The sequence below is a fragment of the Chenopodium album genome, chromosome 11 (assembly GCF_948465745.1).
Source record: "Chenopodium album chromosome 11, dcCheAlbu1.1, whole genome shotgun sequence".
In the NCBI taxonomy this organism is placed as follows: domain Eukaryota; kingdom Viridiplantae; phylum Streptophyta; class Magnoliopsida; order Caryophyllales; family Amaranthaceae; genus Chenopodium; species Chenopodium album.
The window spans coordinates 36,329,558-36,354,457 of record NC_137844.1 but is presented as its reverse complement, the minus strand read 5'-3'; the positions used below and the strand labels follow the sequence as shown (position 1 = coordinate 36,354,457).

Sequence of the window (24,900 nt, the reverse complement as noted above, 5' to 3'; positions counted from 1 at the left end):
CAAGGTGTGCAACCTTGCTTTTGAATCTTTGTATTTGTATGCTTGAGGTTTCTCACTTTTTAACTCTCTTTTATTTTTGCTCTCTATTTTCTTTTTCTTTCATTTTTTTTTATTTTGATAAGTGTGGGCAATCCCGATCATGCGGTCTATCACTCATTTGGCATTCCTGTTTCTCAGGCATGATACTGAGCACTCGATAAGAGACGCAATCTGAGACGTGTTCATATAAAATATATTTTCATATTAAAGACATTGGAACACTTGCCCTTTTGCACACTTTTATTGCTATTTGAACTTTTAAAATATTGGTAAAATTACTCAAGCTTATGTATTTGAAAATTGCATAATTTTCACACCACCCCATCCCAAGGTTAGGTAGATATGGGTCGAAAAAAGAAAGGTCTATCGTTAGACGAGGTTCAAAGTGGTTTATCAAGAAAGGATCGTATTTTTGAAGGGTGAAAGGTGATATGATGTGGCTACAAGGGGTGCCTCAAATCATTAGTATACCTTGTGCTTAGTCCGAAAATGATTTTTTTTAATGCAACGCAATGATCATATGTAAAAAAATAAATGCTCCTTTTATTAAAATGAAAAAAGATAAAAAAAAAAAAAAAAAAAACAAACTCTAATAAATCTAATGAGGAAGATGGGGAATGCATATGCTAGACTTATTGGGGAAAGGAGGAATAGAAAAAGAGGTCACGAAATCTTGTCATTGAAGCTCGCCTTATGTCTGGTGCTTTATCATCATTTGTTCTTCTTGCTAGCTAGAGGTTTGGGAAGCTTGTTATTATCAATCAAATATTGGATTGCCTCTTTTAGCTTCCAACAACTCTCAGTAGTATGCCTCCTACCTTGATGGTACTTGTAGTGTTAATTTGGGTTCCAACCGGGCAACCTCTTTTCAGGTGCGGGATCTTGAATAGGTCCAATGGGAGTAATGAGTCCCTTGGCATGGAGTCGAACGAAGGCAGTATGGTAGCTCATCCCAATAGGGGTGAACTCTTTCCTCAGTTGTTTTTTAGGTCCTTGGTTATCCATGGCTAAGACTTCATTAAGGTCAAAGGTACTAACATTGTTACTTGAGTAGGTGTTTTCGGAAGAAGAAGGATTGTCGTTCTTCTTTCCTTTCCAGCCACTGTTGTTACTATTGTTAGTAGATTTTTGTTTTGCAAGGTCATCTTCAATGTCAATGCCTATGTTATAGACTGCCTTGAAAGTATTCAAGTTGTGTTGGTATTTCAAATGCTTTGAATACTTCTCTTGGCGGTTTTTGATGAACATTCTTACGGACTCCCTTTCAGTAGGGACCTCGACCATTTTAGCGGAAGTCTCCCTACACTTGTTGAAGAAGGAAGTGAATCCTTCGTTCTCTTTTTGTTTCAACATCTCAAGTTTCCTATGGTCAATTTCAACTTGAATGTTGCACTTGTATCTATCAGTGAAAGCATTTGTTATTGAGTCCCAAGAAGAGATTTTCTCTTTATCAAGGGAGAAAAACCATTGTTGACAAACGATTTCAAAAGATAGTGAAATAGCGAGTGGAAAGCTTTCCTATCAATTCCCTTAATATTCATTATAGTTTCGAAGGCTCTTAAATGAAAATAAGGGTTGTCAGTTGGCTTGAATCTAGGGATGTCGTTGGCATTGAACTTCTGTGGAAGAAGTTCCTTATCCACTGAGATCCCTTGTGAGCTTATCCCCTGAAACTTGTAGTCATTGGAAATTTTGCTCAAGCTTTCTTTCATACGCTCAAGCTGTTGTTGCTTACTAGGGTTGTTGACTTGAAGAGCGAGAGTTTTGAACATTTCAGTCAGATTGTTCATGTTTTTCCTCAACTCATCAACTTCTTGTTGGGAAGCCATTAGTATGAACTTTTTCCGGTGTCTGATGGGTTTATCGAAGAGTAGGACTTGAAAAAAGGTGTTTTCCTTGATTAAGCGCCCTTCTCTCCTTGACCAAGTGCTGTGGAAAGGGAAGTCATGCATATTTATTGTTAATTGTTTGACTTAAACTTGATTCAACATGCATAGATGGGAAGAGATCATGGAAGAATGAGGGGAATGATATGTATGGAGAAAGCATGTGGAGAGTGGAAATATGATGTAGATAGAGAGATATGGAAGAATTTAGGAATAGAGTGGACCCCCAACTCAAATGACGGAAAGGACGACTCATGCATGAACCTAAGACATGGTCATGATGACACATATACAAAGTGTGTGCTTTTGACTAGTGAGTGAAAGTGACATGTTTTGACACTTGTTTAAGACCATGGGACTATGTGCCTAGACTCAATCAAGTACTAAATATGGCTTTAGCTATTAATAAATTGATTAATTAGACTCAACGTGAGGACTCAGGCAGAAAACTGGACCATCGTAGAGGCAACGGGACTGTCACAGCGCGTCAGAGCCATCGCAGTGAGATATTGTTATTGCGTCGCGATGGACACTTGCGTGTTGCGCCACAGGTCAAACCTTCACGTCATTACTGAAACGTCAGTCTTAGCCTGTTTTCAACGTTCTACCTTAAAAGGACAAGCATATAGTCGTACTAAGTCAGGTTTAGTCAATTTATTAGACTTTAATTACCCATATTAATTAATTAATTAATTATGCAAAGTCCTTTAGTCATTAATTAGTTTATTAGACTTATACAGAAGTCAAACAAAGGGTTAGTGTAAACACACATAGATTATGCACAAGTAAAAATGCACAAATAGTCAAATAAGCACAATATGATGCAATGAGTTTGCAACCTAACCATGGCTCTAGTTCTCTAAAGTTCAAGGATTAGGTTAGCTAAAAGAGGGTCCATGGTTATGAGTCTGAATGCATCGCGCAGAAGCCTTACCTTTGGAAGGGTTGGCTCGTATGGATGGGACCCCACAAGTTAAACTTGTTTCCATGGTTTGGTGAATTTGTAAACCGTTCATAGGGTGAAGGTTACACCCCTTCACGATCCATGAGAGGGCGTGATTTCAAGTACAAATTTCCTTTAAACCTGCAAGAGAGGGCATGATCAAACAATAACAACAATATATCAAGCAACATAATAATAGACACAACAATCATCATCATCATCTCAATATTATCAAAGCATAATAATAATAGCAAGATCCTAGGCATGATACTAACATGATTAATAACAAATCCTAGCATGTCACTAAACACTAAAAATTAAAGCTTTATCCCTAATATGATACTAACATGATAGAAGAAAATAGATAGCAACCTAATCGTGATACGAAAAAGCAATAAATAACATCCTAACATGATACTAGGAATTAAAATAATCCAAGCATGCTTTCTAAAGATATAGAGCAATGAAATTACTCACTTTGTTGCCTCGTATCTCTTTCTATCAAAATAATACACACGTTAGTAACTTCAATAAAAGTTTTAAATCAAACAATTAATTTAAATAATTGAAATAGGGATTTGGGACCAAACCCTCATAAATTATCAACCTTTCACGTTTAGGGCGAAGGCAACTTCGAGCTTGGCTAGGTGTGTCTGAGTCTCGTGATAGACAAATGTTGTATTTTGAAAAGGAAAGGCTTAGGAATCAAGAGAGAGAAAGAAAAAAAATAAGCTTTAGCTTAAAGAGAAAGAGAGATGGTGATTGTTGGTGAATTGAAAACGGGGAAATACGACCTTATTTATAGAGAAAACTGTCCGAAAACGATAGAAAAGAGTCTAAAGTCGACTCAGAGTAAAATTGCTCCCATTGCGATGCGACAGCGTCATCGCGACGCGACAGTTTCATCGCGACGCGACGGACTTCATCGCAACGTGACGGACTTCATCGCGATAGAAAAGAGTCTAAAATCGACTCGGAGTAAAACTGCTCCCATCGTGATGCGATAACGACATCGTGATGCGACGTACTTCATCGCGACGCGACAGAGCCATCGCGACGTGATGGACCTTATCTTGACGCGATGGATGATGTATGATAAGATTCGTACAGTGTCCTTCTTCAATTGAATTTGGCTAAGTAGAGTCTGTACTTATCTGTTATTAAATCAAATTTAATCCTTAAAACACTTGTTTTATTCCAAATAAAAACCTTTATCTTTTCAAAATCAAATATATTTATTAATCCTAATCTCTTTAGAACTTAAAAGAACCTTCTAGATTACTTTAGAAAATTAAAGTAAATCCTAATGACTTTAGGAATAACAATTAATGGGCCCCCCACATGATCATTGGGACGTATATAAAATTAATTTTGGACCCATTTTACCATTTCTCATTTACGCAAAATTACCATCATACCCTCCCTTTTTACCTTTTCTAAAACTAAATTCTCTAAATGCCCTTCAAAATTTGTGTTCATATGTAATAATTGCACAAACCAAGTGCCTTAAATGCATTTTCATTATTTTCTCCATTTAAAAGAAAAATATAATACCTTTTGTAATTATTTTCAATGTATGTTCACACATGATTTTACATTTTATCTACTTTTCTTAACTTTTATTAAAAATGAGATACAGACAAGTAATAACAAGGGGACTTAGGGAGTATTGTGCTGTTGTAATACCCCGAAAATTTCCTTTCTTTAAAATACCTTTTAACTCCAAATAAAAATCATATTTAGAAAATATCTAAAGTATTATCGCCACCGTGATAACGGCTGAGGCTATTTTCAAAGTCACACAACGAAAGTCAAATTTTTAAAACTCAAATAAAATAAAGTTTAACACTAGTGGAAAAAACGCCATCCGTAACGGACAAAAAGGGCCCATCTGTAACGGGCAGTGTCCGTTACGTATGCGGCCGTTACGGATGGCCATTATTATTCTTAACAGGCGTTGTCCGTTACATATAACCGGTTATTCGTAACGGGCGTTTCAGGTGCCCTTTACGAATAAGTCCTTTTTTGAACTAAAATAAGTCCTTATTCGTAACGGGCACTAAAAACGCCCGTTACAAATAACCCATTATTCGTAACGGACACTTTATCTACCCGTTACGAATAAGGTTTTATGGTGTATAATTAAGTACTTATTTGTAACGGGCAACAAAAACGCCCGTTACAAATAAGTGCTTATTTGTAACTGACAAATCCCTTGCCCGTTACAAATAGTCATTAAATTAAATTTTTTTTTGATTAAATTTCGGCAGCATGTATTTATATATAATTAATATATTTTAATTAAAACCTGTTATAATAAACCTGTTCCTGTAGATAAACAATTATACCGACTTTCGTAAAAATTAATACGACATAATATAAAAATTCTAGTATAATATTACAAATAAGAACTTGTATAAATTTATCCAACACATACAACGAACAACACTAATAATATTACTAATGTTCTACCTAAGCAAATAGTTATGCATTCAATAAATACTTTGTCCTAAAGTAGTGCGCCCATTGTTCTCGAACCACATTCAACTCGTCAACATCATACGGGGCTTTCCTTGGACAATAATCCTATAAAAAAACATATAAATGAGGTTACAAAATAGAAACAATCCATAATAAAAACAATCATTTGAATAAATATGATGGTCCAAATTATAGAATTAAAACTCAAAATATAGAAATAAAACACATAACATCCATAATTAACTTATATTTTGGTTTCTATGAATTGAAATCAATGAAATAGGACCATTTACTCACTTTTGGGAGCATATAAAGCCAAAAAGGCTTCAAAATTGCCTAAGGGACTTCTATCTTTCCCATCTTTCATGTATTGGTCCAAATTATAGAAATAAAACACACAACATCCATAATTAACTTATATTTTGGTTTCTATGAATTGAAATCAATGAAATAGAACCATTTACTCCCTTTTGGTAGCATATAAAGCTAAAAAGGCTTCAAATTTGCCTAAGGGGCTTCTATCTTTCCCATCTTTCATGTATTGGTCTAAATTATAGAAATAAAACACACAACATCCATAATTAACTTATATTTTGGTTTTTATGAATTGAAATCAATGAAATAGGACCATTTACCCACTTTTGGGAGCATATAAAGCCAAAAAGGCTTCAAAATTGCCTAAGGGGCTCCCATCTTTCCCATCTTTCATGTATTGGTCCAAATTATAGAAATAAAACACATAACATCCATTATTAACTTATATTTTGGTTTCTATGAATTGAAATCAATGAAATAGGACCATTTACTCACTTTTGGGAGCATATAAAGCCAAAAAGGCTTCAAAATTGCCTAAGGGACTTCTATCTTTTCCATCTTTCATGTATTGGTCCAAATTATAGAAATAAAACACACAAAATCTATAATTAACTTATATTTTGGTTTCTATGAATTGAAATCAATGAAATAGAACCATTTACTCCCTTTTGGTAGCATATAAAGCTAAAAAGGCTTCAAATTTGCCTAAGGGGCTTCTATCTTTCCCATCTTTCATGTATTGGTCTAAATTATAGAAATAAAACACACAACATCCATTATTAACTTATATTTTGGTTTCTATGAATTGAAATCAATGAAATTGGACCATTTACTCACTTTTGGGAGCATATAAAGCCAAAAAGGCTTCAAAATTGCCTAAGGGACTTCTATCTTTCTCGTCGTTCATGTATTGGTTCAAATTATAGAAATAAAACACATAACATCCATTATTAACTTATATTTTGGTTTCTATGAATTGAAATCAATGAAATAGGATCATTTACTCACTTTTGGGAGCATATAAAGCCAAAAAGGCTTCAATATTGCCTAAGGGACTTCTATCTTTCCCATCTTTCATGTAATGGTCCAAATTATATAAATAAAACACATAACATTCATTATTAACTTATATTTTGGTTTCTATGAATTGAAATCAATGAAAAGTGACCATTTACTCACTTTTGGAAGCATTTAGAGCCAAAAAGGCTTCAAAATTGCATAAGGGACTTCTATCTTTCCCATCTTTCATGTATTAGTCCAAATTATAGAAATAAAACACATAACATCAATATTTTGGTTTCAATGAATAGAAATCAATGAAATAGAACCATTTACTCACTTTTGGGAGCATTTAGAGCAAAAAAGGCTTCAAAATTGCCTAAGGGACTTTATCTTTCCCATCTTTCATGTATTAGTCCAAATTATAGAAATAAACACATAAAATCCATAATTAACTAATATTTTTGTTTCTATGAATTGAAATCAATGAAATTGGACCATTTACTCACTTTTGGGAGCATATAAAGCCAAAAAGGCTTCAAAATTGCCTAAGGGGCTTCTATCTTTCCCATCTTTCATGTATTGGTCCAAATTATAGAAATAAAACACATAACATCCATTATTAACTTATATTTTGGTTTCTATGAATTGAAATCAATGAAATAGGATCATTTACTCACTTTTGGGAGCATATAAAGCCAAAAAGGCTTCAATATTGCCTAAGGGAGTTCTATCTTTCCCATCTTTCATGTAATGGTCCAAATTATATAAATAAAACACATAACATTCATTATTAACTTATATTTTGGTTTCTATGAATTGAAATCAATGAAATATGACCATTTACTCACTTTTGGGAGCATTTAGAGCCAAAAAAGCTTCAAAATTGCCTAAGGGACTTCTATCTTTCCCGTCGTTCATGTATTGGTTCAAATTATAGAAATAAAACACATAACATCTTTAATTTACATATATTTTGGTTTCTATGAATTGAAATCAATAAAATATGACCATTTACTCACTTTTGGGAGCATATAGAGCCAAAAAGGCTTCAATATTGCCTAAGGGACTTCTATCTTTCCCATCTTTCATGTAATGGTCCAAATTATATAAATAAAACACATAACATTCATTATTAACTTATATTTTGGTTTCTATGAATTGAAATCAATGAAAAGTGACCATTTACTCATTTTTGGAGGCATTTAGAGCCAAAAAGGCTTCAAAATTGCATAAGGGACTTCTATCTTTCCCATCTTTCATGTATTAGTCCAAATTATAGAAATAAAACACATAACATCAATATTTTGGTTTCAATGAATAGAAATCAATGAAAAGTGACCATTTACTCACTTTTGGGAGCATTTAGAGCCAAAAAGGCTTCAAAATTGCCCAAGGGACTTTTATCTTTCCCATCTTTCATGTATTAGTCCAAATTATAGAAATAAACACATAACATCCATAATTAACTTATATTTTTGTTTCTATGAATTGAAATCAATGAAATATGACCATTTACTCACTTTTGGGAGCATTTAGAGCCAAAAAGGCTTCAAAATTGCTTAAGAGACTTCTATCTTTCCCATCTTTCATGTATTAGTCCAAATTATAGAAATAAAACACATATCATCCATAATTAACTTATATTTTGGTTTCTATGAATTGAAATCAATGAAAAAAGACCATTTACTCACTTTTGGGAGCATATGAAGCCAAAAAGACTTCAAAATTTCCTAAGGGACACGATTGGAATTTAGACACGTGATTATGAAGCTGATATACCAGAAAACTTCACACTTCCAGGAGAAAAGGTCTTAGCCTAGGTTAGATTGAAGGTACTTCATCCATATAAAACAAGTATTTTGATGCAAAATAAGATAACCATGCAATTGCATTTAAAAATGAGTGGTTTATACCAATTTTGCCTTAATAAAACAATAACTAGAGCATCACATTTTAAAACTGATTTCTCTCTTTAGGTTATGCCACTAATGAGAGTATAAACTATAATGGCTCTTTTGATTATAAACAAATAGTTTATTCAAGTCACCAATACTAAAACTTATAATCAAGTAGCAGAAACAAAGTTGACATTTCTAAAAGAAGAAACTTTAAAATGATAAAAATTTAGTGACCAGAAGAACTTAACATTACTAACCATCACTCCTCTTTGTACATCCTCTTACAACCTCTTTACTTCCCCTTTCAGTTTCCTTGTTTTCCATCATTTTTTTTACATGCAACAAATAATGGAAAACTAATTTTATAATTTTGTTTTCCATGAAAATCATTTTACATCGAAAATGTTTTACAAAAAATCAAACGAAGCCTTAATAATGATAATAAGTCCAACTTTACAACAACATACTACTAATAAGAAGTCTAGTTAAACTTAATAATAGGATTATGGGAGGAGAAAATTAGCTGAACCCTAAAAGGTGAGGCCCTGACCAATAGAAACCATAAACACAAACAACTACAATAAAAACAATATTAGGCAAGAGAGGGAATTGTTATACAGGCCACAAACCTAGAAACATCTAACTCAATGCTCGCAATAGTTGTAATAAACTAATAACATTAGATCAGAAAGAAAATATACATGTACTCTTGGCAAGGCTCACCAGGAAAACCTCACCTTTCACATAACATACAGGCTAGCTATCTTAGTTTTCAGCCCAGATAACTCAGCATGTGCATATCTGAAATAACTTGTATACTCCGTAATAGACTATAAGTTTAAGAGAACTCAATGTCCCTGAATATTAAATAATTAAATAATTAAACATACTACGAAATACAACAGTAAGCCATGTAAATAACCTTCATGTCATTCTAATTTTTCACACAACCAAGCAGGTAAAAACTAATATCCATTGGTTAATTTTTTCTCAAAGATTTCCATACTAACACCTAATGCAAACATCTAACGAACTCGGCTCATTGAATCAACTAACAATGTATGAAATTAGACTTAATTTGTTCTAATGCCAATCTACTAATTAAATTTACAATCCCTACATGAAGAAAAATAATAGAAGACCAACATTTAAGTAACTAAACTACAGAAACATTTACTATGTTCAGGCCTTTTGATTCAGGCTCTATTTCCAATTCCAACAGCATGATAGAACTTATCAAATTCAATTGAATAATTTTCAAGAAACAATTTTGTTTTTTTTCACTCGATGTAAACACAATTTCGATGCAAACAATACAACAACAAAAATCATGCAATATATAAATAAGAATACAATACATCAAATTTATAGGGTGTGATAAAATTAAATCTAATTCACCCACTAATTTATAAGCATTATTCAACAGAACCCAAAAACCAAATTCCATAAAATTAAGAGCAAAATCAACAACCATAACAAGACAATGGGTATATAAACACAAGGGAAAGTGATGATTACAGCAGAAAGATGCAAACTTTGATTGAAATTAAAGGGTTTGATTGAAAGAGGAGAGAGAAAGAAGGACTTACTGGAAGCCATGGCAGTGGTTCGAAGTAGTTAGAGAGAGAAAGTAGGAAAGAGAAACTGGTGGAGAGAGTGAAAGCGCATGAAACCCAAAAGCTGTAGAGCTCAGGTTTTGCCGTTTTTTTATGGAATTAATTTTCAGTGACTAAATTACCAGTATTAATTGAAACAAGGGTTATGAAATTGGGGGAGGAGAGAGAAGGATAGCATCAAATTGAGCTTACGGGAAGCTATTGATGGGAATTTCTTGAGCAGGACCGAGCCTACAGGACCGAGCTTACAAGACTGAGAACTTGAGAGCTTGAGTTGCTTCAATGGAGAGAGCTTGGGACTAAGAGAGGGAGTCGCGACGAGAGGGACCACCGGAGTTTGGAGAAGACCGAGAACTCAGAGTGCGCTTTAATGGAGAACTCAGAGTGCGCTTCAATGGAGAACTCAGAGTGCGCTTTAATGGAGAACTCAAAGTGCGCTTTAATGGAGGATGCTTAGGAGAAGAGTAAGGATGAGAGGAGCAAATTAAAAGCAGGAGAGAGAAATAGGAAACCCGAAAAGACCGAACTGAGCTTGGAGCTGCTTTAATGGAGTTGACGGAGGTGAGCGACGCGGGAGCTGGTTCAATATTGGATAGAGAAAGGGGAAATATTTTGAGAGAGAGAGAGTGAGAAAAGGGAAATTAAAATTTTAGGGTTTACTTTGAAACCTTATTCGTAACGGACACTCCTTGTTCGTTACAAATAACTAGGTCAAAATTTTGTTGACTTTTCTATTTGTAACGGGCAAGACTTGTTGGTTACGATTAGTCGATTATTCGTAACGGGCAGAACACCGCCCGTTACGAATAACAACTTATTAGTAACGGGCACCAATCTGTCCGTTACAAATATCTCTTTTCCCACAAGTCACAACTTTTTTGTAACGGACATTGAATTTGCCCGAATTTGCCCGTTACAAATGATGTAATTGTAACGGGAATTCATATGCCCGTTACAAATAGCTTGTTACAAATAAGATTTTTTCCACTAGTGTAATAAAACCAAACTCAACTTTAAAACCAACTTACATCAAACCAATAAATTGGAACCATTAAAGACGCTTTTTAAAAACCAACTAAAGTAAAAACAATAATTAATGTTAGTGTTACAATTACATAAATAATCCAATACAATAAATAATAACAAATAAACATATAACCCTCTTCGCTCAATCCCATCATGCTTGATATGCTCCTTCTATTCGTACTTCTATTTATTTCAACCTCGCTACTCGGAATATAAAATGGGTCATAGTAGGGCCAATACAAAGAAAAGCCAAACACAAACATCAAGCTACGAATCAGCAAAAGCCGAGTACATATGCACTAATAAGAATAATCACACTAACATGAATATCCTAACAATAGACAATAAAAAAATGAAAAATTTCATGCTCGCCATACAATACAAGTCAACTTACCTTTGATTCACGACTCTACTTTATTTCATTAATAAATAGTTTTGGATAACGCATCGAACGGTTTTCATTCCTTAAAAATAGCCCATTAAAAATAGAGCTTCCAATCAGGGAGCCACCCCCAAATGGCACCTACTATGTCACACTTCGTGACGGAATTCCAACGCATTATAATAAAAGAAAGTACAACGTCATGTACACTTGTAGAAGCTATGGTTAAATAGAAAACCCCATAATTCCCCCCATATGTTCATACTCAAGGTATATATGTTTCAAGAGTTTTGGTGCGTATCCTCTTACACTTTACATGATTTACCAATTTAACATGTGAAGACTCCAACCAATCAATCAAGAATAAACATAACAACATTCAACACATACTTCCAATTCATTCTTGAATTAATTAGTGAGCAGATACTATTTATTTTAATTAAGGTTCCTTGCCTAATTTTGTGCACAAAATTACACGATTGCTACCTTGGTGCATAAAATGCACTAATAATTTCCTTGACTCAATCTCAACTTATGTGACTGATAATAAACTAACTTCTTGTCTCGACCTCAACTTATGTGGGTGGGTAAATAAAACTTTCTTGACTCAACTCCAATAATGAATGGGTGAGAATAAAATCATGAATCATGCTCAATAAATATAACTTTAGTTCTGTTCAATAAACATAAGGTGGGTTTATATAAGAGTGATATAACATGATTCAATTACTTTCAACTTGTATTAAGCTCACAATAATTATTCCAATATATTCACGTGCTTACGTATAGATATGGATTACCAATCCATCAATCCAAATATCACAACACAACTTAACATGATACTAATCTCATACTTGATACCAATTTAACTTCCTAACATGGTACTACGCATAATGATATATCCTACCTCAATTCATCTTTCCAACTAGCCACAATGCTAGAAATTACTCAACTTAAAATCTCCTACACCAAGTATATAAACTCAATTAATCCCTTGATTACACAAATTTCCAGCAACTTTTAAACACTTTAAAAGCTCTCTAACAAGCTGAAATTTTGGTTTAAAACCTTTAAAACTCTTTCTTTAAGTGGGTAACTAAAACCTAAAAGTAGAAACTTAATTATAGTGCTTATATAAAATTACAGCATACTTTTTAAGGTTTAAATCCCTCAAATAAATCTGAAAATTCAATTAAAACCAATTTAAAACCTTTTCCACTTATGGGTAATTAAACCCTTTTTATTTATAAAAACACAAAAGTAGTACTTAAAATAAAATTCTAGCATTATTATATCAACAAAAACCCATTAAAACTCCATAAAGAAACAATCTTTAAGCTTTATTATCACTTACAATCCATACATATATAAAACCCCCAAATTAATTGCAAGTTAGAACCCTAAAAACCAATTCTTTTATAATTAAAACCCCAACTTTTAACACTTTATAAAATCTGAAAACAAAGCACTTTATATTCTAAAATTTGCAATCTTTAATCATCAAAACATAATCATAAAACATAATAATCATGTTAAACAATTAAAATCAATACTCAAAATATATAATTATAGGAATAATAATTAAAACAAGAAGGAGAGTAGAGAATAGGGTTTAAGTTTGGGCTTAATAAATAAATGGGCTTGAGTTATGGAATATTTGACCCAGGAGTGTTCAAATAAAGAATTGTGCTTACTTAAATGGAATGGGTAGGTCCACTAGAAGTATGTAGGAATAGTTTACATACGACATTTTAAATAAGGCCAATAATTAGTAAACGTTTGGCCCAAAATATATTTTATTTTTATAAAACCTTATAATTAAAATACTTTAACCCTTTAAAATATTTAATTAAAATACTTGAGACCTTAAAAATACATTTTATAAATACTTAAATACTTTATAAAAATACATAAAAATACGGAGTATTACAATTGTGGTATAGATGATCATGTGGTGAAGTGAGAAAGTAGTATATACAAAAAGAGATGATATAAAATTTTATATCGTGGTCGAAGATGCTCTTATATAAACCCACTTTTTTTTACATTCTTTATCTTACTTTATGTTACGCAAACTTGTATTTTTCATATTTTTTTATATTGCGTACATGCAATACTCCCTCCGCTTTTATTTAAGTGCGTCATGTTGACTTTTTGCACTATTCACCTAAGACACTTTGACCCATATTAGTGATGTGTACATTACAAAAAATATAGCTACATAGGTCTTTAATTTATTGGAATACCTCAATATAGTTGTCGAATATCAACCTTTATTATTTATATTTATTGATTATCAAGATATTTTTGGTCAAATTTCTACTTTAATTTCGTCAAATTTCTTCATCGACATACATGCCTAGTCAAAGTGGGACACTTAAATACTTCTTTTTTTTATATTTTATTTGTATCACTTTAATTGTTACATTTACCGAATCTTAACTTTGACCATTAATATCTGTAATTATTTATCATTAAAAATTATAATTTTTTTAAATGAAAATAGACATTGTAATAAATTTAATGATATATTAAATAATAATGTTTATTCAATGATATTTTAAATATTATAGGGTAACATTTATTCAATTTATCGTAGTAATAAATTAAGTCAAAAAGAGCATCAGAATTATGCATAAATCAAAATGATGCAAAAACAAAGGGAGTAAAAGTATAGGGAATAACCGTGTACAACATATTAAAAAAAAACAAACTTTAGTTAGCGGGGTGCATGTATTTTTCTTAGTTTTTGTGGGATAATCATATTCCATCCATTTCTTAATAATCGCAATACATTTCATTTATTCTGCTTTATAATAATTACATCACTTTTGTATTTGGTAAAGACCCACTATTATTTTATTATATTTCATTAATTCCACTATCACAAATATTTTATTATTTCTTTTCTCTTCCAACCCCACTTAGGCCCCCCCTTTTTTTTAACAAAATCAATTCATTAATAAAAACATCCGACATCTACAAATGAAATATAAATTATCAAATACATAAAATAAAATAAAATAAAGGTTCCCTTCATTAATGCAATGATCATTGAGAAGATCTTGCAACGTGGTACATTCGTTGCACACATCGCTGAAATTTGCAGCCTTTTCGGAAACACGATCTAACGATTTGTTTAAGCCGTAAGGATAATTATTATCTGATTCGCTTGAACGCATTTGAGAATTCGACAATCGCTGCGATCCCAAACAAAGTATGACTAATAATAGGGCAAAAGATAATTACTTTTTTGATAAGCCATGACACATATATAAACCCTAACGAAATACAAACAACTATACTAAAAAAAACAAAAAACTTCACCTTAGGGAGACAGTACACAAGAGGGAGATGGGGACTATCTACACTACTTGTGTAGAGTTATTGAAACCTAAAATATAAGAAAAAAAGGGTCGAAAATAGTTTTTTTAAAAAAAAATTAGACTAATTTCGCCCTATACGGCAAAAAATTATAAATCCTAGCTAGAAGAGAAGAAAGAGGAGAGAGGATATATTTTAAATGTACTTAGACCCTATTTTATTCACCTTATTTTTGGTAAATTGAAATTATTTTTACTGAAAGGAAATTTTGTCTAAAACAACCCGCTAAAAACACTTTTTTGTCAAAAACCATGCACCCACTTAAAGATTTTTTGCCCAACACCGCCCAAATTTAAATTTTTGTTGTCAATAACCACCTGACTCAACATTCTATCATTGACCATAGACTCCGACGTTGACTTAGGTACGTGACTTTTAATGACCACCCACCAAACCACATCACCACCACCACAGACCCATCCATCGTCACAACCGCCACAACCACCCCAAAAACCTAGCGAATTCCACCGCCTGAATCCACCCCTTCACCTAAAACCACCCAGAAAAACCCACCTACACAACCACGAAATGCAGCCACCTCCACCAATCATGAAAAATCAAAAACTCGACCACCTCCACCACCTAAATCCACCTCTTCTCCAGATCCAAGCCCACTAACCAAAAACCCACCACAACCGCTCTTCTCCTTTTCCCCAAATTTACCTACACCACTTCGCAAACCTACCCCCACCACAAGTAACCTTAGACCCACCACCCCAAATACCTCGCCCTGCCTTGAAAACCCAGACCCACTACCTCATCCTCACGCTAATTCTCGAAACCAACCCCGCAACCTTGTATTTGAGTACGTGGAAAGTTTCTAATGGTGATGGGAAATAGCAGGTGTTTCGCGATAAAGGTGTGGCCATGATTTTGCTTTGAGGTTGCAGATAACAGAGGAGAGAGAGAACAGAGAGAAGAGATTAAAGAGAGAGAATGGAGGGCACCAAAATTTTCGTAGGAAAAAAAAGAAGGGGGGGTTAATTAAAAGTCATATACAAGTCATGTGGGGTAGGTCAATGTCGGATTTTTGGGTCAACATCGGAATATGGAATCAGGTGGCGTTTACAACAAATGTTTAAAATTGGGTGGTCTTGGGCAACATATTTTATTGTGGGTGGTTTTTGACAAAAATGTGTTTTTTTAGACAAAATTTCCTTACTTAAATGAAATTATTTTGGTTCAACTTATTATTTTTACTTAAATGATTTCTTCTTTACAATTACTGATTTTTATTAAATACTACTCGTTTTTCTAAGGTGGAGAGAACATAGATCCTTACGTTATTATATATATATATATATATATATATATAAGAATGAGATCATATAAGACCACATCACTTATGTGAGAACCATATTATATGTGAGGACATATCACAACTGTTGGATCAATTGCATCCAATGGCTACAATTTATCCCAATGAAACATATTTTCAAAAAATAATTTTTTGAGTTTTCTCTCTCCTCCTTCATTCAACACGCCATTTTCTCTCTCCTCCTTCGATTTCTCTACTCTCTTTCTTACTGCTATTTACTTTGATTCTTCATCAATTCTTCTTCAAACTTCATTGACTCTTTTTCAAGGTGATTTTCGTTGATTTTAGTTTGATTTTCATTGATTAAAGTTTGATTTTCATTGATTAAAGTTTGATTTTAGTTTGATTAATTAAGGTTTTCGTCAATTGAATTCTTCATTAATTAAGGTTTTTGTCAATTTTTTGCGATTTTTCGCGATTTACGATCAATTTTCGTTCGAAATGTTTGTTCATTTGACAAATGAGCACTAAGTTTGCTCATTTGTTAAATTAGCAACTAAGTATATGCTCATTTGACAAATGAGCAACAAACTATTTGCTCATTTTCTAAATGAGCGAAAAATTGATTGCTCATTTTCCAAATGATCAAAGAAATGTTTGCTTATTTTTCAAATGAGTAACTAATTATTTGCCTATTTGACAAATGAGAAAACTAATGGTTGCTCATTTCACAAATGAGCAAAGAAATGCTTTTGATTTAATGAATTATTAAAGAAATCTTTGCACATTTGACAAATGAGCGACTAGGTTTCACTACTAGAATCAGGTCGAATTTCGACGGAATAGTTCCGAAGGACACGTAAATCCGTCGGAAATATCAAAATTTCCGACAGATTTTTATTCTGTCGGATATTTCTGACGGAATTAAAGATTCCGTCGAAAATCCGTCAGAAATTTCCGACGGAGTATAAATTTGTCGAAAATTATGTACTTTTCGATGGATTTTCCCCTCGAAAAGTACATTTTCCGACGTAATAAGAATCTGTCAAAAATTTTCGACGGATTTTCCGTCGAAATAATATTTTTTTTTTAAATTTTGTTTTTTAGAAAACCCTAAGAGGATAAGTTCCCTCTTTTCATAGCTTGTTGTCCGCTTCTGTTTTTTCTCTTTCCCCCTTCTCCTCTTCATTCCCTTTCTTCTCTCTCCTCTTCAATTTTCTCTTCATTCTCCTATCACTCCTCAACGTTCTCCTTCTCTCTCCCCTTCTTCTTCTCGTCCTCAACGTTCTCCTTCCCTATTTCTTCTTCTTCTCGTTCTATTTCCTCCTCTTTCTTGCCGGATTTTTTTTCTCTCTTCTCCTTCTCTCATCTCTTCTCGTTCTGTTTCCTCCAACACGCATGAACAACAACAACAACAACAAAGGCATTAACAAAGGTTTTCAGATCAAATTCGACCATAAAAACTCTAGAGTTTTCATGGTCAAATTTGGCCTTATAAACCTAATTTCGAGGTTTTGTTCGGTCAAATTAAGGTATTTATCTCTTTTTTTCTTAATTTCAACTTTATTTTGTTGTTTTTTGGGTTTAATTTTTTAAAATTTATGGCGGTGGTGGTGGCGGCTATCGGAGTACGGGTTTTGGGGGTGGGGTTGGCGAGGTTGTGGTGGGTAGATTTGGGTTGTGGTCGGTTTGTTTTTTTGTGTTGCGGTGTCGTGGTGGTTAGTGGTGGTGGGGGCTGGTGGTGGTGGGGCATTAGAGTTAGAGTTTAAATAGGGTGCGAAGGGAGGGAGGTCAGTGGTGGTTCTTGGTGGGTAGGGGCTAAATAGGGGCTGAAGGGAGGGAGGTTAGTTGGGGTTTAGATCGGGCCTGGAGGTTTGGGGGTTTGGTGGTGGGGGTTGGTGGTGGTTAGGGTAGGGGTTACTGGTGGTCGGATGGGGGTTTGATGGTGGGGGTTGGAGGTTGTGAAACGTCGTGCCGGTGGTGGCGCGGCATATTTTTTTAAGTCAGTGGTGACGTTAATTCCCTCGCAAATTTCCGACGGATTTGTGTCCGTCGGAGGTTTTCGACGGATTTTTCCGGTGCCGGAAAATACCTTTCGACGAATGAATTCCGTCGGAAAAGTGTTTTCGATGGAAATTCCGTAGGAAGGTCCATTTTTCCTACCAATTTGTGATATTAGCAACTAAGTATTTGCTCATTTGACAAATGAGCAACTAACTATTTGCTCCTCTGCTAAATGATAAAAAAATTGACTGCTCATTTCCCAAATTAAATGATCAAAGAAATGTTTGCTTATTTTACTTTGATCATTTGTGAAATGAGTACGCCCCCAACCCGGATCCAGCCAGGTTCTATTGATCATGTCCTTTTCCCAACAGTTGTACTTTGTCTTGGGGAGTCTTTGGCTTTACGAGAGAAAGCCCGTCGAAGAAAGCCATGTGCTCGTAGGTAAGCTCTATTCGGTCCGGAGCAGCCGGGAAAAGTTTATTGGCAACAGGGGACCCCTTCTTACATAGCCCTACCTACCCAAATGAGCAAACTAATGGTTGCTCATTTCACAAATGAGCAAAGAAATGCTTGTTGATTAAAGAAATGTTTGCTCATTTGACAAATGAGCAACTAAGTTTTTGCTCATTTGTTAAATTAGCAGTGAAGAAGAGGAGAGAGAAATCGTCAATCTTCAATTTTAAGTCTTCATTGTAATCTCACCTTCAGTTTTGAAAAGAGAGAAAAAGGAGTATACAAATTGTATGTAATGTGGGTTTTGGGGACTGATGTGTTTGTTTTAAGAATTACATTATTGCCATTAGTAGTTGAACAATCTCAGCTGTTGGATTTAATACAATCTAATGGCTGAGATTTGTCCTCACATAAGGAATGAGTTTTCACATAAAGGGTGATTTTCACTAGATCCTGACATATATATGGGTTCTCATATATATTATTTGTCTTTTCTACTAATTATATTTTATGTTATAATAAAACTTGTAAAAAAGATAAGTGGAGGGAATAGTTTATTTTTATTTTAATTTTTCTAGCAACGGCCTAAAAGTTCCACTTTTGATGATATGAGTCACAAGTAGTACTGTCAAACGGTTTGACAGTTTGGGTTCGGTTCGGTTCGGTTTGAAATCGGTTCGGTATTAAATCGGGTCGGTTTTAAATCAGTTTAAGTGTCTCGCGGGTCAGTTTCAGTTTAGTTTAAATAGTTATCGGTTCGATTCGTTTCGGTTTATTCTTGAGCGGTTTTAATTCGGTTCGCGTTGTAAACAGTCTGGGTAGTAAACGATTCGGTGCAGACGGGTCACGGTTTGTTAACGGTTCGGTGTAAACGATTTTTATCCCGGTTTAAACAGTTTAGGGTTGGAAACGGTTTCGGGTTAAAAACAGTTCGGTTTTTTCCGGTTCAGTTTATAACTAGTTCGGTTCTTTTTCGGTTCAATTTATAACTAGTTTGGTTCTTTTTCGATTCAATTTAATAACTGGTTCGATTCTTCTACGGTTTAACGTTATTCGAATCGGTTCCATTTCGAGTTTACTAAATTACGGTTCGAGTCGATTTTCGGTTTCAAAAAATCGATTGTTTATCGAGTCGTTTGGATTCAGGCAGTTAAATGGTTTTGGATTGAAATTTGATAGTACTTGCTAACCTTTTGTTGGTTAACAAATTTTATATTTAGTCGAGACTTCATCATTTCATAAATAGGCATCAAATTATATACAAATTCTCATTGATTTTATAAATACATATCATGTTCTGTTTCAAGTTTAGCCATACCAATCTTACTAGTTTGTAGCCGATTCGTTTATAAGCTGTCCGGTTCATAAAACGATTCGGTTTGCAAGCGGTTCGGTTAATAAACGGTTCGGTTTATATATAGTTCGGTGCAAACGGGTCGCGGGTTGTTAACGGTTCGGTGTAAACGGTTTTTATCTCGGTTCAAACGGTTTCGGATTGAAAGCGGTTTCGGGTTAGAAACAGTTTGGTTCTTTTTCGGTTCGGTTTGATTTCAGTTCGGTTTAGAACTGGTTCGGTTCATTAACGAGTTCGGTTCTTATACGGTGTAACGTTATTCGGATCGGTTCGGTTTCGGGTTCATTCACGTACGTTCGGGTTGATTTTCGGTTTCAAAAAAACGGTTTTTAATCGATTCGGTTCTCATTTGGGTCGGTTTGTTTCGGACAGTTAAACGGTTTCGGTTTGAAATTTGACATCACCAGTCACATGACAAACATGCTCACACTTTAAAACTCCTGATATCTTACATTCTTACCTTAAAACATTGAAACTTTTTTGCCTATATAATTTCTCCCCCAAACACCATTTCTCCAATAACCCCCAACAAAAAAAAATTAATTCATCCCAAAACTCCCCCAATTTCTCTAATACAAAAACCATGAATTCCAATTCCAAATCAAATAAAAAGATCAAAATTGATCCACCATTCGAATGTGATGATCGATTGAGCGCACTTCCCGACCCAATTCTCGTCGACATTCTCTCTCTTCTCCCCTTCACCGCTGCAGTAACCACCGGAATTTTATCCCGGCGGTGGTTTCACTTTTGGAACCAACTTACAACGTTTCGAGTCGATTCCGATACCGATACCGTCCCATTTGGATGTTACAAGAAGTTTTTCAGTGTCATGGATGATGTGCTACACCAGCTTTCTTCGCCAGAGATTGAAATTTTTGAATTTCAAGCTCCGCCGCCTCCATTTGATTGTTCTGATCAATTCAAATTATTAGCTGAACACATTATTGACCGCCGTGTTAAGGAGTTTAAGGTAAATTTCACAAACCATGATTTTTTTGATCGGATTCTATTGCCGGATTTTGTGCTTGAGAGCAGGTCATTGAAGGTTCTTGAATTAGGGTTTGGGTTTGATTATAAATTGCCTGAAAATGGTGTTAATCTTCCGAATTTGAGAAAGCTTGATGTTAGTATTTATGATGATAATATTGATTTTTTGGGAAAACTTGTTAAATCTTGTCCTGTGTTAGAAGATTTGCAGATTGAAGGGGTATTGATGGATTATGAGAACTCGATTGAGATATTTAGTCTGAATTTGAAGTTGCTGCGAATAGGAATCGTTTCTTATTCGCCGCTTACTAAAGTTTTGATTGATGCTCCTAAGCTTGAATACTTCAATGTGAGTGGTCCTAATTTGCTCAAGTTCTGTTTTGCTAAAATCCCTAGTAAATTGTTTGATGTAGAAGTTTGTACAACCTTTGATGGGGGTGTATCGTCGAAAGGTTCTCTCGAATGGGAGCTTGTTAGATCAATTGCAAATGTTAGGACCCTTGTTCTACAAGGGAATATATCCCCTGCCTTCTATTACATGAACAAGTATCCATTGCCGGTTTTTCAAGGCCTTGTATCCCTTGAAATGTCCTTGCATTTTCCGACATTTTGGAAAGGGTTGATGCGCTTTCTTGAATTCTGTCCAAACCTGCAGATCATTAGGTTGCAACGTATTGATTTTGCGTGGTATGGAGCTGGTTGGGTTGAACTCGATATTGTTCCAGTTTGTTTGTTGACTAAGGTTAAGAGCATTATGTTAAAGGATCTTGTTGGAGGGAAACATGAGTTGAAGCTACTTAGTTACATTCTATTGGTAGCAAAAGTTTTAGAAACCCTTCTGATTACTATTGCTGAGCCTAAATCTGAGGAACATAAAAGCCTTCTGTTACGCAAGGAATCCGAGTTTTGTCAACAATTGTACAGGTTTCCTAAGAGTTCGATAAGCTGTCAGATTAAGGTTGTAAGTCCTGTATCTTCTTATTAACCCAATTTTGTTGCCCAACAACTTAATGTTATACCGATACAAGTTTCTGCTGTCATAGTGGAGAACAAGATGCAAATTATAAACTAGAATTGGTAGTGTATTGCCTTCCCCGTAATGCATATAGAGCTCATCAACTGCTATAGTATCAGTACCTTACTCTGAGCTATATTTTTGGTTATTGCTATAGTTTTGGGAAATCTTTGTATATCGAAAAAAAGGTGAATGTAGCTGATTAGCTCATTTGAGTTGTATGTTAGTATATAGGAAAACATAAAATAATAATAAATAAAAAAATCTTCTTTTGTTAAGAGTTAATTAATTTAGTCAAGGTGTGAATGTCCACACTCCAATTTCTTCATTACATTTAATGTAGTAGCCAACCCTAATTGCCACCCTCTAAGGTTATAGCCCACAATGTAATAGTGGTTTTTACTACTATAAATAGCCATGTAATTTCACTTGTATGACACAAAAAAATATTACCAAGAGTAATACATAATAGTAGTAATACTTCTCTTATTACCTCCTTCTCTTAATCCTCTAATTTCTATATATTTCATAACACGTTATCAGCACCATCTTCAATCAGGTATACTTATACCGATTATCCAATTTTTACAAAGATTCAATTTCTTTCACAAAATATATTTTGAGGAGTATGCTCTATAGTTGCCCATATGGGATCCTCTATACCAGAAACTCACAATATATTTCTCCACAAAATTACTCCACATAATTAGCCATGTTGATTAAAAATGAGGATATCAATACATACCTTATTTATGATACTTAGTTTGGTAACTCTCATGCATGGTTATAGAAAGTAATATATAATTACTTTTGCATGTGGAAATATTTGTTGTATGCATGTTAATAGAGTAAATTTCATGGTCACACAAATCATGTTTATACTTACTTACTTGTGCATAATTACTAAAATGAAAAAAAATGATGCAGCCTTTATATTTATTTAATTTTTAGATTACACACTTTTATGTTTCTTTCAGTTTTCGAACCCTTGACCTCATGAATAGATTAGGGTTCTCGGACCACTACGGCTTGCATCCCAGTGTGATACTTATTTACGTTTGTAAATATTAATAGTTTGATTACGATTATTTTACCAGTCTACTAGAACATTGTATGATACTTTTACAGTAGTGTAAAGCTGAAACGGATAATTTACCCCCCTATAAAAGGCGGATTACACCCCCTTATTTCACCATACAAACCTTATCCCCTCCTTAAACTTTACTCAAATTATCTCCTCTTCTTCTTCCTCCATCTACACCGGTCACACACCATGTTCCCCGTCGACAACCGACAACCACCACACCCCTTTACCTTTGAAGAAGATTTAAGGAAATTAAAACTATATTTAGTTTTAATTATGGCCCTAGTAGTTTTATTAATGGCAATGATGATTTTCATCATTTTACATAAGTAACGCTCGGTTTTTCGACAAAGGGAATTCATGCGTGTAATCTCCGTAGTACTTCAAGTTTTTTTTTGTCTTCTAGATAGAATATAAGTGCATTTTGTTATAATAAATGTTCCTTTTGTCTTATCATTAATGTATGTCATTAATATTATTATTATTACTATTGTTGTTGTTGTTGTCGGTGATGTAGTGATAGTAGTAGTATTTATTGTTATTGTTATTTTTATCATTGTTATTGTTATTATTGTTGTTGTCGTTGTTTAATTAACGTAATTATCATGTTTAATTTTAGCTTAACTTTATGTACATCATAATAATAACCCAAGGGGGAGAAGCAAATATGTTTTAAATGGATTATTATTATGATTACAATTTGATTACTTTAATTATCACTTGCTTAATTGGCTTAATAATAATTACCTATTTGATTGTAGTTAAAATGGGAGACTTGATGAAAAGACAATTTGACGTATTAGACTTGTCCGGACATAATTATCTTGAATGGACAGTTGATGCCCAAATGAATTTGAAGGCTCAGGGATTGGAACATACAATCAAAGAAATTACCATCCCAGGAAACGAAAAAGATGCCCCTGCTCAAGTTAAAGTTCCAACTGATCAAGAGAAAGCAAAATCTATAGTTCTCTTAAGGCATCATTTACATAACAGTTTGAAAACTGAGTATTTAATGGTGGAAAATCCCAGAGAACTATGGGATAGCCTGAAAGGAAGATATGACCACCATAAAAGGGTACTCCTTCCTTCAGCACAATTTGAGTGGACAAACCTGAGATTTCAGGACTTTAAATCTGTCAGTGATTATAATTCATCACTATATAAAATCGTATCAATATTGAGATATTGTGATCAACCAGTCACTGAAGTGCAAATGATAGAGAAAACACTCTCTACATTCCATGCTAACAACATTGTATTGCAACAGCAATACCGTGAAAGAGGCTTTGCAAAATATTCTGAGCTTATTTCTACATTATTGGTTGCTGAAAAGAATAATGATCTTCTGTTGAAGAATCACAACCTAAGACCAACTGGGTCTCAAGCATTCAATGAAACAAATGCTGTAGAAAGCTCAAATCCACCCGAGACAAATGTTGCTCATAGAGGTGGACGTGGAAAATATAATAACCGTGGCAGAGGTCGTGGAAATTTTCGCGGACGTGGCCGTGGACGTGGTTATGGCCGTGGTAGAGGCTAATTTTCCCCTAGAAACAACACTCAAAGGGGGCATCAACAAGGAAACAAAAATCAAGCCACCACAAAAGGAAAAGACACATGTTATAGATGTGGCATGACTGGACATTGGGGACGTACTTGTCGTACGGCCAAACATCTGGTAGAACTATACCAGGCTTCTATTAAAGGGAAAGAAAAACATGCCGAAACAAATTATGTTAATGAAGAAAATGTCCCTGGAATTAG

The 24,900-nt window shown here is 34.1% G+C and overlaps 1 protein-coding gene and 1 long non-coding RNA gene across 2 annotated transcripts; one reads left to right on the top strand and one right to left on the bottom strand.

Moving 5' to 3' along the window:
- Positions 1-5,220: 5,220 nt before the first annotated feature.
- On the bottom strand, positions 5,221-10,717 carry LOC145568819 (uncharacterized). Its single transcript, XR_014095971.1, has 2 exons — positions 10,154-10,717; positions 5,221-5,454 (listed from the first exon to the last, which is right to left on the bottom strand). It is a non-coding gene; the product is annotated as an uncharacterized LOC145568819 (long non-coding RNA).
- Positions 10,718-20,627: 9,910 nt separating this feature from the next.
- Positions 20,628-22,019, top strand: LOC145566554 (F-box/FBD/LRR-repeat protein At2g26030-like). Its single transcript, XM_081625938.1, has one exon. It carries the CDS (start codon positions 20,628-20,630, stop codon positions 22,017-22,019), a length of 1,392 nt encoding a protein of 463 aa, XP_081482064.1.
- Positions 22,020-24,900: the final 2,881 nt, after the last annotated feature.